This window comes from Dendrobates tinctorius, unplaced genomic scaffold (assembly GCF_039654945.1).
Source record: "Dendrobates tinctorius isolate UK_male_01 unplaced genomic scaffold, ASM3965494v1 ptg000396l, whole genome shotgun sequence".
Taxonomy (NCBI): domain Eukaryota; kingdom Metazoa; phylum Chordata; class Amphibia; order Anura; family Dendrobatidae; genus Dendrobates; species Dendrobates tinctorius.
Window position 1 is genome coordinate 1,714,765 of NW_027362062.1, and position 17,042 is coordinate 1,731,806.

The window sequence follows — 17,042 nt, forward strand, 5'->3', positions numbered from 1 at the left end:
GTTTTTTTTCACAAATAAACGCAAGTTATATGAATGAAATTTTACCACTAACATGAAGTACAATATGTCACGAGAAAACAATGTCAGAATCACCGGGATCCATGGAAGCGTTCCAGAGTTATTACCTCATAAAGGGACAGTGGTCAGAATTGTAAAAATTGGCCCGGTCATTAACATGCAAACCACCCTTGGGAGTAAAGAAATCATATATGGGTAAAAATGCAAAGTGCAATTTACTTGTTGTTAAAAATCCTCTACATTCCCAAGAACGTAGGTATTTTTAACTCTATATCTTACTGATTGCTATCTAGTTTAATGGCCATGTCTGCAGTCTGTAAGCGGGAGTCTGCTCCTAGGGAAAGCGTGCACGCTTACAAGCTCTTTGCTAAAGAGCTTGTAAGCACTACTTTAAAACTGAACGGAGTTCTGCGCTCCTCCGATACTGCAGTGGCAAAGCTACCTCTGCTTGCAGCATCAGAGAAGGCACATTTTGTGCCATTGGTGCAACGATGCCTGTGGTTCGAACTGTCAATCAATCAAGAGTGCGCTTACCCCTGGCGAGTAGGACGCAGGGAGGCAGGGGAGCTATGCACAACCTCTTTAAATTTACCAACAGATCTGCCATCAGAAGAGATGGGTTTGATTGACTGATCACTCCTGACCGGTCTGTGCACGCTACGTTATGCTGACCCACGTAGCCCACAGAGGTAAGTGATGATCGATATAATCGTGTTGCACTAGTTTTCTTTTGGATAGCAATAAAACTGAGCCTCTAAGTTTAGCTCAAAAGGTGGAGCAAAAATGTTAAATTTAGCACATAGGACTAGTGATGAGCGAGCATACTCGTTGCTTGGGTGTCCTCCAAGTATTTTGGCGTGCTCGGAGATTTAGTTTCGGTCGACGCAGCTGCATGATTTGTGGCTGCTTGACAGCCTGAATACATGTGGGGATTGCCTGTTTGTTAGGGAATTCCACATATGTATTCAGGCTGTCTAGCAGTCGTAAATCATGGAGCTGCGTCGACCGAAACGAAATCTCAGAGCACGCCAAAATACTCGGAGGACACTCGAGCATGCCCGGGAAAACCCGAGCAACAATGCTACTCGCTCATCACTACATAGGACCCATAAAATCTTGTGTGGCTTCGTTTTAATTAAATGCGTAATAAATGATGGAGGAATGTTTCAGTTTAGCAGATATATTTGTACTACTTCTTTCAAATGACTATATAACTGTTGCTAAACATCATTGTGTAGGCTGGTAGGCATTCAGTTTGTGCTCTTGTTTCTGCAGCGTGGGGGCACTGGTGGGCTTATCCATAGCAGCGGTGGTCCTGTTGGCATTTATCATCACAGTTTGCGTTCTCTGCTATCTGTTCATCAGTAACAAGCCGCACAACAAGCTGGATACTGGGCTGAGCCTACAAACGGCAGGTGAGCTGAGAGTTGATGCATTTCTGGGCTTTGAGCCACCTTGTGTACATCCTTCATGGCAGAGAGGATACAGAATTGCAGATCGGTGTTTCGCTCTTTAATGAATCTCCGAGTTTTGGATCCATTCTTTCTATAAAATGATGTCGCGGCCACCAAAAAGTACACAGTGTACAGAACTGAAACATCACAGCTCCGTACACTCGGCCATGGCTGTTCTTGGTTCCTACAGCTCAGCTCCCATCAAAGAGAATAGATCATCAATATGCCAGTTCAAGACAACCCCTTTAAGAATATATTTAAGGGTCGCCAAACAACTAGTCATTGTTATTTCTCTTTAAATCCCCCATTCTTTAATGATATAACTCTGGTCAACCTGTCCCGGTCTGTACAGCGAAGCTGAAAAGTGGCTGCATAAAACAGGATATGTCTGCCTATATAGTGTTTTCCAGTTTTCAGTGTGTGTAAATTTCATGACTTGTTTGATATGAAAAGTTGCATAAAATTTCTAAATGTGTTTAAAGATATTAATAAAACCAGATATAATAAATCCTTTTTCTCATGGTACATGCACTTTAAAAAATTACATATTGCACTTTGCTGTGGCGTATTGGGTGAGGAAGTGCTACCCTGTTATAGCTTACATTCATGTGGTCGGGGCCATTTCAAACACCCCTCATAAATATGACAGTTTTTCCTATACTGTCTATATTGTAGGGTCGGACACTTACCCACTGTACATTATTCTGTTGTCTTGGCGGTACACTTGATGTTGGTATTTTTTTTTATATAAAGCATGTCTTATATAAGTATTTTGTTAGGGCTCACCTGGTGAGGTAGATTTATGAAGCCACAGGTCAGGGTGAACACATGGACGGAGGTTTATGGTACAGCGGGTTGGGTTTGCCAGATGATACATCGCACAGAGAAGACCTGGACAATGGGCTATTCTGGATGGCTGCCAGACAATAAAAGCAGGACACACTGTAAGCTGCTGAGCCAGAAGTATAAATCTAGCATGTAGAAACCATAAAAGATGACTGCAGTGTAAAGTGAACAGTCTCTAGATAAAGTTCATAACGCTTACAGCAGATATTGGGCTAATCAGCTGGTCTAGGGAGCAGAAGATGCAGGTTGTAGATCCTAAAGGAGTTTGCACTGACAATTGCAGACAAATGTGATAAATCTCTATGTAATGCTTTGTAATGCTTACAGCAGATGATGGGTTAAACAGCAGGTCCATGAAGCAGTAGAAGCAGGTTGTAGAAACCACAGAACTTTGCACAAATAATTGCAGCGTAATGTGATAAGTCTCCAGACAATAGTTTGTAATGCTTATAGCTGACAATGGGTTAAACAGCAGGTCTGAGAAGCAGTAGGATCAGGTTGCAGAATGTACAGGAATTTGCAGAGATGATGGCAACTGAACTAAATCAATGGTTGCAAATTCCAAAACAGATGGCGACTGAGCACAACACTGACTCTGACAGGTGTATCTAAGTCAACCTTTAAAGGCCTAGAGTCATCAGTTAACTTATGCAAAAAAACCCTGTTTGTGAGAGAAACACAGACAAATTGCGGCGCCCAAAGTGCGTAAACACAATATTGTAGCCTTTAAAGGGTGCACAATTTTATGCACTCACCTGATAGAAGAATAATATGGCTTTAGATTGTGTAACCTCAAAGATCCTTCCTTCTGGGATACTTTTCAGTAGACAGGGCTTGCAGCTTGCCTTGGATGGATCCAAGTGAAAGAGCCAGGTTCAGGCTCACACAGGATGAGTAAATCAAGAAAGGCACATCCAGCCCATGAATGGCAGCGCTTCCCAGGACTCACATCCAAAGATGATATTTCATATTGTTTTTATTTGATAGGTTAAAAAAGGAGATACAACGCGTTTCGGATACAGTGTATATCCTTCATCAGGTATCATAAAAACACAGTACAAATCCTAAGCCGAGCTACTTATGCAGATAATGACTCAGCCACAAATACAGGTGCTATACATACGACAAGCTATTCAGCCTGTCGGCATTCATAATCATCATTGAAGTTGCCCTCCGTGTTTTAATTGATTTTAGCAGTCACTTATAAAAAAAGGGGGTTTGTGAGATGTACTGGTGACCTTCCATTAAGATGGGCAATCGATTTCTGATTTGTGGGGGTTTGACTCTCAGAACTGCAGCTCTGTTCAGTTCTGTTGAATTAATTGTCCTGGGTTCTGGCACTCAGACCCCCTCAGATTAGATATTGATGATCTAGCCTAATGATAGAACATCTTCCTTATGTCATTTATACATTTATAGCGTTTTAACATTGCAATCTGATCAATCATGAGCGTGGTCAAATACACTGTAAATCCAGATCAGACATTGTATTTAGCCTGGTGAGCTTTCCATGCTATGACCTCCTATTGACCATGCCATGCCACTGTAGGGAAGTGGACTCACCTATGGACCTGTCTGAAGCAGGAAAGTGGATGTAAAGATGGGCAGTAAATATACTTGACGTGAATTTGCATATACATGTGGGAAACAGCTGGAATCAGGAAGAGATAGTGTAGGACCGGGTTTTGGCTACTAGGGGGAGACAACGAACAGCAGGAAAAGGAGACAGTACAGTACTGTAGTTTGGCTACTAGAGGGAGACAAAAGAAAGCAGGGAAAGGACTTAACAGCAGCTAAAGCTTAAGAAACCGCATAGTCATGGTGGGCGGAGTTAAGGGGACTCGAGAGGGGAATTCCCAGTCAGGGGAATAAAAAGGGAGAGAGAGTTCCAGAAGGGGGCCTGATTGTGAGTTCATTTTCCCCTTCGTCACTGAGGTCTGGTGAACTCCCTATTCTGGTAAAGGAAGGTAATGAGCCTGATTATCAGGCACCTGAGCCTAATGAGGATGACTGGCTGAGTGGAGTCACAGACTGGATATAAGGCTGCTGACGCCCTTCTGCCCTGCGGGTGATTTCTCTGTGGACTTCTAGGACACCAGTCTGATTCCTGCTCCTCTAAAGTTAAGTTTTCTGCTTTGCCTGTTAGCATTTGTGTTTTGTTTTTGTTTTCCTTGCTTTTCTGGATTCTGCCATTCCCTGCTGGGGTGAGCTGAATCTCCTTTTGCCTGTTGCTCTGTCTTCAGAATATTCCTCAGTACTGACATAGCTTTTTTGAAGCCTAGCGTCTTCAGGGCCTTTTTCACTGTCAGTTTGTTGGCTCTTATTTTCATAGGGTTTTTCACGGATTGCAGACAGCAGCCTTCCTGTCCTTTCCTATATAGTTAGCTAGGGCCCCGTCTTTGCTCAGTCTATCTTTCTATCTGTGTTAGTGTTTTCATCTTGCTTCACCGTCATTATATGTTGGGGGCTGCCTATTGCTTTGGGGTCTGCTCTGGGGCAGTTTAGATTTCCCCTTTCTTTCTTTAGGCCTATTTAATTCTCCAGCTGTGATCGAGGGGTCTAGGGCATCGTAGGAACCCCCCACGGCTACTGCTAGTTGTGTTGATAGGTTCAGGGGTCTGCAATCCGATAGCTGCCAACTTCTCTGGTTTTCTGGAGTTAGCTAGCATTTCTGTTTTTGCCTCCTACGGTGACTCAATCATAACAGAATCACCAGCCATACTGAAGATCCTAGGGTACTCAATAGCAGGAAAGAATTGTTTAAAAAAAAAAAAAGTGTGTGTATATTCTTTCTTCTATATCTCTGAGGCCTTAGGGGGAATTTTTTTTTTTTCTCTCAATGGAGATAAAGCAATTGTCTGATCGTGTGGAGCAGCTCGCTGCGGAAGTGCGGGGAATTTCCGCCTACCTTGCTCGTTCGCATGCTGAGGAACCAAAGATCCCTACACCTGATGTATTTTTTGGGGATCGATCTAAATTTTTGAGTTTCAAAAATAATTGTAAATTATTTTTTGCCTTGAACCCTAACTCGTCAGGGATCTCCGCGCAGCAGGTTAAAATTGTCATCTCTTTGCTGCGTGGCGATCCCCAGGATTGGGCGTTTTCTTTGAAACCAGATGATCCTATTCTAACTAATGTGAACGCATTCTTTCAAGCTTTGGGTTTGTTGTATGACGAACCTAATGCTATTGATCAGGCTGAAAAGACCCTGTTGGCATTGAACCAGGGTCGAGATTCTGCAGAGTTGTACTGTCAAAAGTTCCGAAAGTGGGCGGTCCTTACTACCTGGAATGATAATGCCTTGGCTGCTCTCTTTCGGAAGGGTTTGTCAGAAGCCGTAAAAGATACTATGGTGGGATTTCCTGTTCCCTCTGGTCTGGACGATTCTATGTCATTAGCCATTCAGGTTGATCGGCTTTTACGTGAACGCAGGATTGCAGGAGAGGTGTTGCCACCGGTTGAACAGACATCTGAACCTATGCAATGTGATAGAGTTTTGTCTAAGGCGCAACGTCAGGAGTTCAGAAGGCGTAATAAGCTGTGTTTTTTCTGTGGAGATGCCTTGCATATTATTTCTTTTTGTCCTAAACGAGAGAAACGCTTTGCACACACATTTTCTGTTGGTGGTGTTCAACCTAAGTTTCTTCTGGCAATTACTCTGATCTGCTCCCTGTCCACATTTTCCGCCAAGGCTTTTGTGGATTCGGGAGCAGCGCTAAACCTAATGGACTTGGATTTTGCTAAACATTGTGGATTTGCGATGACACCTCTGCAGACGCCTATCCCTTTGAGGGGGATTGATGCTACTCCTTTGGCTAAAAATAAACCTCAGTTTTGGACCCAGGTGGTCATGCGGGTCGCCCCAGACCATCAAGAAAATTGCAGATTTTTGGTTTTGCATGGTCTGCATGATGCCATTGTTCTGGGGTTTCCCTGGTTGCAAATTCATAATCCAGTTTTGGATTGGAAATCTGTGTCTGTGGTGAGTTGGGGTTGTCGGTGTGCCTTTAGTGAGGCTCCGGTTTTTTCCACCTCTCCTCAGTCGCATGATGTTCCTGACTATTTGGCGGACTTTTATGATGTATTTAGTGAGAATGAGTCTGCGTCCTTGCCTCCTCATAGGAGTTATGACTGTGCAATCGAACTAAGCCCGGGGTGTAAATTTCCCAAGGGTCGGCTCTTCAATTTATCTGTACCCGAGCACGAGGCTATGCGGTCCTATATTAAGGAGGCGTTGGAGAAGGGTCATATTAGACCATCCTCTTCACCCTTAGGTGCCAAAAAGGATGGTCCTTTAAGGCCTTGTATTGATTATCGTGCCCTCAATAAAATTACTATTAAATATCAGTATCCGTTACCTCTGATTTCGGATCTATTCTATAGAGTTAGAGGTGCTTGTTGGTTTACCAAGCTTGACCTCAGGGGGGCGTATAATCTTATCTGCATTAAGCAGGGGGATGAATGGAAGACGGCGTTTAATACTCCGGAGGGACATTTTGAGTACCTGGTGATGCCTTTTGGGCTCACTAATGCCCCTTCTGTCTTCCAGTGCTTCATGAACGATATTTTCCGAGACTTTGTCGATAAATTTTTGATTATCTATCTGGATGATATTTTGATCTTCTCCAAGGATTGGGATCCTCATGTGGAACATATTCGGACTGTGTTCCGGATCTTGAGGGAGAATTCCCTGTATGTCAAAGGATCTAAATGCCTTTTTGGAGTACAGAGGATTTCATTTTTGGGATTTATTTTGTCTCCGTCAACTATTGAAATGGACCCGGCCAAGGTACAGGCCATTTATGATTGGGTTCAGCCCACTTCTTTGAAGGCCCTCCAGAAGTTTTTGGGTTTTGCTAATTTTTATCGGAAATTTATAGCAAAATTTTCTAGTATTGCCAAGCCATTGACTGATCTGACTAAGAAGGGTGCTGATGTGTTGAATTGGTCTCCGGAGGCTGTTGCTTCCTTTCAGGAGCTGAAGCGAAGATTTACCTTCGCACCGGTTTTGCGGCAACCTGATGTCTCACTCCCGTTACAGGTAGAGGTGGATGCTTCTGAGATTGGTGCAGGAGCTGTTTTGTCCCAAAAGGATCCTGTAACATCTAAAATGAATCCCTGTGCTTTCTTTTCCCGAAAGTTCTCTCCATCTGAACGTAACTATGATGTGGGGAATCGGGAACTGTTGACCATGAAATGGGCATTTGAGGAGTGGAGACATTGGTTGGAGGGAGCTAAACATCAAGTTGTGGTCCTCACTGACCACAAGAATTTGATTTACCTAGAGTCGGCTAAACGCTTGAACCCTAGACAGGCTAGGTGGGCCTTGTTTTTTACACGTTTTGATTTTGTGGTCTCTTTTCTTCCTGGAACTAAGAATGTCAAGGCAGACGCCCTCTCTAGGAGTTTCTTTGCTGATTCTCTTGTGGTGACCAAGCCTGCTACCATCTTAGGCGAAGGGGTAGTTCTTTCTGCCATCTCGCCTGATTTGAGACTTGCTCTGCAAGAGTTCCAGGAGGACAAACCTGAGCGTTGTCCCAGTGGAAAGTTGTATGTTCCTGACCAGTGGAAGAAGAGAGTGATGTCTGAAGTTCATTGCTCTGCATTGGCTGGTCATCCAGGTATTTTTGGTACTAGAGATCTGGTGAGTTGGTCTTTTTGGTGGCCCACCTTGTCTCATGATGTCAGGAATTTTGTGCAGTCCTGTGGGACTTGCTCCCGGTCTAAATCTTGTTCTCGCTCTAGTGGGTTGTTGATGCCTTTGCCGATCCCCAGGAGGCCATGGACCCATATTTCAATGGATTTCATCTCTGATATGCCGGTCTCTCAAAGAATGACTGTTATTTGGGTGATTTGTGATAGGTTCTTTAAGATGGTTCATCTTGTACCACTCCCTAAGTTGCCATCTTCCTCTGAGTTGGTGCCCCTGTTTTTGCAACAGGTGGTTCGCTTACACGGGATTCCTGAGAACATTGTATCTGACAGAGGAGTTCAGTTTGTGTCTAGATTTTGGAGGACTTTCTGTTCCAAGCTGGGAATTCAGTTGTCCTTCTCCTCTGCTTTTCACCCTTAGACCAATGGGCAGACGGAGAGAACAAACCAGACCTTGGAGTCGTATTTGAGATGTTTTATTTCCGCTGATCAGGATGATTGGGTTTCATTTTTGCCCTTGGCCGAATTTGCTTTAAATAATAGAGCTAGTTCTGCCACTTTGATGTCACCTTTTTTTGTAACTTTGGGTTTCATCCTCGATTTTCTTCAGGGCAGGTGGAGCCTTCTGCCTGCCCAGGTGTTGACACTGTGGTGGAGAGAATGCACCAGATCTGGGACCAAGTGGTGGATAAGTTATCTCTCTCCCAGGAAAAGGCCCAGCGGTTTTCCAATCGACATAGGACCATTGGTCCCCAGTTTAAGATTGGTGATATGGTGTGGTTATCATCAAAAAATATTGCTATGAAGGTGGCTTCTCCTAAGTTTAAGCCTAGATTTATTGGACCTTACAAGATTTTGGAGATTATTAATCCGGTCTCTTTTCGTTTGGCTCTTCCTGTCACATTTAAAATCCATAATGTGTTCCATAAGTCCTTGTTGAAGAGGTTTGTTGAACCAGTTGTTCCTGGGGTGGCACCTGCAGACCCTGTATTGGTTGAAGGTAACATGGAATATGAGGTGGAGAAAATACTGGATTCCCGTTTGGCTAGACGGAGACTCCAGTATTTGGTTAAGTGGAAGGGTTATGGTCAGGAGGATAATTCCTGGGTCCCTGCCTCTGATATTCATGCCAAAAGATTGGTGCGTGCCTTTCATCGGGCTCACCCTGATCGCCCTGGTGGCGTGGTTGAGGGTTCGGTGACCCCTCCTCAAGGGGGAGGTACTGTTATGAGTTCATTTTCCCCTTCGTCACTAAGGTCTGGTGAACTCCCTATTCTGGTAAAGGAAGGTAATGAGCCTGATTATCAGGCACCTGAGCCTAATGAGGATGACTGGCTGAGTGGAGTCACGGACTGGATATAAGGCTGCCGACGCCCTTCTGCCCTGCGGGTGATTTCTCTGTGGACTTCTAGGACACCAGTCTGATTCCTGCTCCTCTAAAGTTAAGTTTTCTGCTTTGCCTGTTAGCATTTGTGTTTTGTTTTTGTTTTCCTTGCTTTTCTGGATTCTGCCATTCCCTGCTGGGGTGAGCTGAATCTCCTTTTGCCTGGTGCTCTGTCTTCAGAATATTCCTGAGTACTGACATAGCTTTTTTGAAGCCTAGCGTCTTCAGGGCCTTTTTCACTGTCAGTTTGTTGGCTCTTATTTTCATAGGGTTTTTCACGGATTGCAGACAGCAGCCTTCCTGTCCTTTCCTATCTAGTTAGCTTGGGCCCCGTCTTTGCTCAGTCTATCTTTCTATCTGTATTAGTGTTTTCATCTTGCTTCACCGTCATTATATGTTGGGGGCTGCCTATTGCTTTGGGGTCTGCTCTGGGGCAGTTTAGATTTCCCCTTTCTTTCTTTAGGCCTATTTAATTCTCCGGCTGTGATCGAGGGGTCTAGGGCATCGTAGGAACCCCCCACGGCTACTGCTAGTTGTGTTGATAGGTTCAGGGGTCTGCAATCCGATAGCTGCCAACTTCTCTGGTTTTCTGGACTTAGCTAGCATTTCTGTTTTTGCCTCCTATGGTGACTCAATCATAACAGGAGCTAGTCCAGGAGGAGGAGTTCAGTGTAGGAAGAGACGGAAGAAGGAAGAGTCCCGGAAGGGACTGGAAGGAGAGACAGTCAGGGGGTGGCCCTGACAGGATAGCCGCAGGACAGAAGATGCCCGGGGGTACCAGACGGACGGACTCGGACAGGTGAAGCGCTGTGGTGGTAGGCCTAGGACAGCCACAGCGATAGAACCGCGAGGGACGTCACTTTAGGAGAGAGAAGAAGGTGCAGGGTAACCGGGCCTGTGTGTACGGAAGCTGTCATATTCCTGTGGTCGTCGGGAGGACGGCCAATAAAGAGGATCTGTTGAACGTACACCGGTTTCTGTCTCCAGTCTGTTCACGGCGAAAAAGGGACCACCCCCAGTTGGCTCACATACCTTCACCACAACTAGCCACCTCCTTATGGGCTGCCAGAATAACCCTTAAATATGCAGCTTTATGAAAGGACAACATATTATAACTACAAGTCTGTACGTTGTACCTACAGTTGGCGCACAATAATTTGCATGTGGCGGCCCATCAGCCAGTCAGTAACCTGTGTCTGCTGGACGTGAGCTTTGAGAATATCCTCTTACCTGCCGACATCCGTGGCTCCTCTTGTGATTAGCTGGCCTGGAATAATGTCATCGATGCAGCATGATGCATAAGTGATGTCGCGCCATGCTTATTAATCAAAAGAAGAGCTACCGATTATCGATGGGTTTGGCCGAAAGTCTAATGTGTATGGGGCACCGGACGACTGTAAAAAAATTTGAAATTGAGCACTTAAGCAAATACAGTAAATACTCCGTATACCTCTATAGGAGTTTCTGTATGATATCGAGTAATGCCTCCTATTACTGACCCTACAAAGCCCTCTAAAAGCATTAAATGAGTAACCGTGCTTTTATTCAGAGAAGTCTGCTTCTTTCACCTCCTGGGCATATCATTCACTATCAATTCTTAGGAAAAATCTATAAAATGTGTATAAAATTGCTGAGAAGAAGAGCATCAGGCTGCGTTTCTGCTGTAATAGTTATGTATTATTAACATTTGTTGCTTATTTATTTACTGCAGGGTATTTGCTCATTTTGTTTCTATCTTGGGTTTTGTCTGTGAAATAGCACAGTTCTCCTATACAATACACTGATACCAAATTATTCTCTGGTTCATTTCTTTGGTTTTGTTACAGAATGTTGTAGATTGCAATAAGTGCATTGGAAATATCCTTAGGTTCAGCTGTAGAAGGGCTTTGGATAACAATTAGTGATGAGCAAACGTGCTTGGATACGGTGTTATCTGAGCATGCTCGGATGCTAACCGAGTGTATTCGGCGTGCTCAGATAAATATGTTCAAGCCCCCACGGCTTGATGTCTCGTGGCTGTTCAACAGCTACAACACATGCAGGGATTCCCTGTTAGCTAGGCAATAACTGCATGTGTTGCACCTGTCAAACAGCCACGAGACATCAAGCCATGGGGGCTTGAACATATTTATCCGAGCACGCCAAAGACACTCTGTTAGCAACCGAGCATGCTCAGATAACACCTTATCCAAGCACGTTCGCTCATCGCTAATAATCATTGGTCCCGAAAAAATACCTTTATGCTTGTCAGATACATTTTATACCAAATAAACATTTACCTGACTTATGTGAGTGAGATAAATAACCTGGATAAGAATGAAGTGATTAAACAGAGTCAGCATGGGTTTGTAACTAATAAGTCATGTCAGACTAACTTAATTTCCTTCTATGACGGTATCACTGATTGGGTGGATCAAGGAAATGCTGTAGATATAGTATATCTTGACTTCAGAAAAGCATTTGACAAAGTCTCTCATACAATCCTTATTGAAAAAATGACTAAGTACGGAATGGACAAGGCAACTGTTAGGTGGATTCATAACTGGCTTAGTGATCGGACCCAAAGAGTGGTCGTAAATGGCTGCACATCCAGTTGGAAGAATGTTTCAAGTGGGGTACCACAGGGCTCTGTCCTGGGCCCTGTATTGTTCAACATCTTTATCAACGATTTAGATGAAGGAATTGAGGGTAAACTGATTAAATTTGCTGATGACACAAAGCTAGGAGGGATAGCTAATACTAGAGAAGAGAGAGAGAGGATTCAAAAAGATTTAAATAAACTGGAGAAGTGGGCAGCAACTAACAGAATGGTTTTTAACAGGGAGAAATGCAAAGTACTACATCTGGGCAATAAAAATGAAAAAAGCATATATAGAATGGGAGGAATAGGGCTAAGTGACAGCACATGTGAAAAAGACTTGGGTATACTAATAGATCACAGACTGAATATGAGTCAACAGTGTGATGCAGCAGCAAAAAAGGCAAATGCAATTCTAGGATGTATTAACAGAAGCATACAGTCTAGATCACGTGAAGTCATTATTTCCCTCTACTCCTCTTTGGTCAGACCTCATCTGGAATATTGTGTCCAGTTTTGGGCACCACATTTTAAAAAAGACATCAACAAACTGGAGCAAGTTCAGAAAAGAGCGACCAGAATGGTGACCGGTCTGCAAACCCTGTCTTATGAGGAAAGGTTGCAGGATTTGGGAATGTTTAGTTTGCAAAAGAGAAGACTGAGAGGAGACTTAATAGCTGTCTACAAATATCTAAAGGGCTCTCACATTGTAGAAGGATCAACTTTATTCTCATTTGCACAAGGAAAGACTAGAAGCAATGGGATGAAACTGAATGGGAGGAGACACAGATTAGATATTAGAAAAAACTTTTTGACAGTTAGAGTGATCAATGAGTGGAACAGGCTGCCACGAGAAGTGGTGAGTTCTCCTTCAATGGAAGTCTTCAAACAGAGGCTGGACAGACATCTGACTGGGATGATTTAGCGAATCCTGCTTTGAGCAGGGGGTTGGACCAGATGGCCCAGGAGGTCCCTTCCGATTCTATGATTCTATGATTCTATGATTCTAAAGTTATCTTGTCTGTGACCATCAATATATACAGTAGATACATCTCATTATTCTGACTCCATATCTAGGCCGCGAGAGTAGGGCACTCGATACTCCGTTTCTACGGCTGTTTCTATGTACCAGTACTCAAACCAAGAGATATCATCAGATAGCTTAACTCGACTGCAGAGGCACGTATAAAGACTCCAGAGGAATATTTGTTTTCAAGCTGAATTCTTGTCATTATGCACAATTACAGTAGGCAAAAAAGACTAATCTGAACCAGAGCTGCAAGACATGAGCTTTTTAACCCTGTGTCAGGCGCGATAGACCTGACAGGCACAGCTCGCACATTTTTGTGTCCTCCCTCCTCTCCAGAGCGGCAGGGGATCCCACGCATCCCAGTACCTTCCTATCTTTAGGTGATGCTTAAACCCCCCCAACTCCGTTTTACCTCAGTGTATTGCCAACTGTTTAGCAATAAGGTTTGGATATGGCTTTAAAGAAGGCACCACTTGGATATGACACAATTTTATTATACAGTGATTAATTTAAATTATAAAACACCAAATTAATGGAATGGCAGATATAATATTACCCTGTTTTGTGTTAATTCAGTTCTTGTGAATCATACAATTAATATGAATTATAGTACATAGATAAATAAGCATCAATACTATACATTACCAAGTATTGTAACATCACTTCTCCACTGGAGGGACCACAGTGTCAGCGAGAAGGAAATACTCTGGTCTTGTCATCACAGAAACCGTGCACCCACGATACCTTCTGGAAAATGTCCCTCCCTCACTGACACAGGGTCTACCTTTTTATACACAACTACCATATCCTCCCCTATTACATCTGTGCAGTATGTTTCGGCTGAATCATCAGTATTTTGCAATTGCAAAGTTGGTTGTTGTCTTGATAATAGCACAAGACTTCAAGGCCTGTTTGTTATAGACTACTACAATCTTAAAGTTTGTTTACACCAACCCAAGATCTGTTTGCCATTGGTATGTCTCTTAACAATAGCACAATGCTTGAAGGTTGTTTCCTACTAATTACAACCCAAGATCTGTTTGCCTCTGGTCAACTTGTCAAAGTTGTCTATCACTGTTCAAAGTTCAACATATGTTGCTTGTTACAAAGTTAACTCTTCATGATCATGGCATAATCCTCTAAGATGGTAGCATATGGGCAGCATGACTTCTATAATCACCTATTCTGAAAACTGGATACCTATCGTAACCCAGGCACACACTCATACTTGTCTCATTTGTATCACAATCGGTCCTTGATTATTGATGTCATGCATGACCATTGCTACATTTTGGTCTCCCTTGTAGAATTCCCATCAACCACCCCCTAATTGGCAGGATATAGAAAAGTGAAAGTATTCAGTAAGTATCACTTTTGACAAAGCAAATATCACAGTGGTCACTTGTGTGCAAATCAGGATAATGAATCTTTGAAACACACAGCTTCAAAGACCACAGAACAATTCCTTGTCTTATGGTATTAACACAGAGCAAACGCTTTGTGGTTCAGTATCAAAGTTCAGCATTAATGATATTACACCATAGTATATTGCAATATATAGTGTTTGGATTCAAACAACCATATTTCATATTTGCAATACTTTCCACCCTTGGACTAGTGACCACACTATATCAAAGCATATAAGCAATATATTACAATATGTAGGCTGTAAGATATCCATATTTTTATTAGCACCACACTCAGTCCTTGCAGAGAGCAGGTGTGACCTCTGTGGCCTCTCAGACTCTTTGTGTCTGAAAGTTCTCACTATTGAAGGTTCGTACTTTCTGGGGTTCTTTCATCGCATTTGTTTATTTTGCTTGTTTTATGGATGAATAATGCAAAATTTGTGAATATTTTGTAGAAATAAGTAGGGTTTTCTTCCAACAAGAGGGTTTGGCGGCAGTTGTAAAATCTGTGGACTTTTTGTTTTATTACATTTATGGTTATGAAACTTTTTTTTTGCATCTAATTATGTGTACTCTATTTTAATGCATCCCTATGAAGGTCATTGATTACTTTTAGAGCCCAGAAATTGAGAAAATTAGATATTAAAGGCGGTTTTCTAACTTTTTCTAACTAACAAGCGAACTCGGGCGTGACAGAGATGCACCTGAACCAGAGTTAAGATGGCTGCCATACAGAGACTGAGGAGGAAGAAGGGAGGGGTTACTGATATCAGAGCTAGGGAAGCAGACAGGGAGAGAGAGAGGACAAACTTCTAAAAGGCAAACTTTATTGTCTGTTCCCACAGGTATACATGGTGTATATTACTGGATATCTTACCAGACTCGGACACATACCTGCTGACTCTATAATAATCCTAAATTGTTAGGCGTCGGATTCCTGACACTGCACAGCGGGAATCCAGAGCCAGATATCCAGCGGTCTCCCATTCTCCGCCGACCGCTCCGGGTGCTGCTCAGCAATCACGGTGAGCTAGGTGTGCTACTCAGACTTGCTCTGACAGCCTGGATGTTGCTGCCACCTCTGGTGCAGCAATGGTAGCGCATCCTGTTCTGCACGGAACCGCTCCAGAGGCTAAGTCCTCATGCCGTGCTACTGGGCATGCCTGCAAGGTGACCTCTCACTGGAGAGCAGGGGTCACATGCTCAGGTCCTGCGACGGATCTGATTGGTTCTTTCCAGGGTACTGGAAGGTCCCGGAAGCGCATGGCTATAAAAAGCCTGCATGGCGGCTCGGCCATGTGCTAGTGTAGCATATTATGCTGTGTGTGTATGGTGATGGATGCATGGACTGGTGACTGACTTATTATGAACCCCTTCCCTTGGATAATACGATTGGTGACTGTGTGTTGGGTTAGTCAGCTCCAGGTTGTGGCAAGCTACACGCCACAGTGCGATTCACGCCTACACTAGCGTCCGTCGGTGCCCAGTTCTCGGCGCCGACGCTTGCGGCTTTAGTTGCCGCTGCGCTGCATTACCAACAGCTATTGGTGTTCGCGGCTGCGACGCCACACGCCGGCTCCTGTGACGTTAACAGGGCCAGCGCCTTTGCATATATTTCTACCAAGCGACTCTGTGTCTGAACAGAGCCGCTCCTAGCGTTCGGGTGACGTTAACCCGTGTGCACTACGGCACCTTCTGGTGCATCTGCCATTGTCCAGCAGTGGTCTAGTCACCTACCGCACGGTGGACCCCGGGCGGCGAACGCACCTCCTATTTATATTTGGTGCATTCCTCCGTCCCTAACATAAATAACATGTTTAATAATTACCTCCATCAGAAATAAAAATAAATTGCAATAAAATATAAAGCTGGTAATTCTTAGCTGCAGTACATTAGTCTAATGAAGTCAATTAGGTGGATAAGCTGTTTACACACAAGGTCATTTGGGCGGCTGCCATAGATTTCCAGCATTGGAGAGTTCCTTAATGAGAGAAAGCGTTAATTTAACATGGAAGTCAAGATGAACCGTGACAAAGTGTTCCAATGTGACAAGGAGCAGAACAAATTTCATTTTTAATGTCCCATGAACAGTGACCTATTTTGAGTCCTTGGAATTATAAAGTAGGACAATTTTCCCTTCGGAAATTGGTAAAAGGAGTTATGATTTTCTTTTGTTCCGTATACCGCACATCTATAAATTATTAGATATTTATCTCTTAGAAAATCCATAGCAGTTATACATTAGAAGCGATGTGATTTAATGTAATTCTTGGGAGAAGCAGATTTACATTAATGCCTCATTAAGTAGCGTCCTTGGTGTATCGGTCTTACCCGGTGACCGCGGTGCTTTTGTTATTACATGTGTAAATGTAATCAGGGCTTCATTGCTCTGTATTGATTACGGTCTGGTGACCACATATCTGTTATCTACCAGGACGATTTTTTATGGACCGTACAGATCTGAATTTTAATGTGATTTCTGTCTAACCGCTATAAGTGGTGGCCGTTTATGTTAAATTAATTTTTTCCAAACTTGCAGATTTTGATTATATAATGTGTATGGTGAAGCCCTGCTCTATTCCAGTGGCGGATGTCTTCAAAAAGTAGCATTTTTTCTTTTGCTGAATTTTAACAAGCCGTATGCTTAAAAGAACATAAGCTTTCGCAAGGC

At 43.4% G+C, this 17,042-nt stretch overlaps 1 protein-coding gene across 1 annotated transcript in view; it reads left to right on the forward strand.

Moving 5' to 3' along the window:
- The window catches only part of SHISAL2A (shisa like 2A), a 79,048-nt gene that overhangs the window by 24,789 nt on the left and 37,217 nt on the right, over positions 1-17,042 (forward strand). The window contains exon 2 of the mRNA XM_073563599.1: positions 1,294-1,433. Coding sequence (XP_073419700.1) covers positions 1,294-1,433 — 140 coding nt within the window. The remainder of the gene's footprint in view (positions 1-1,293; positions 1,434-17,042) is intronic.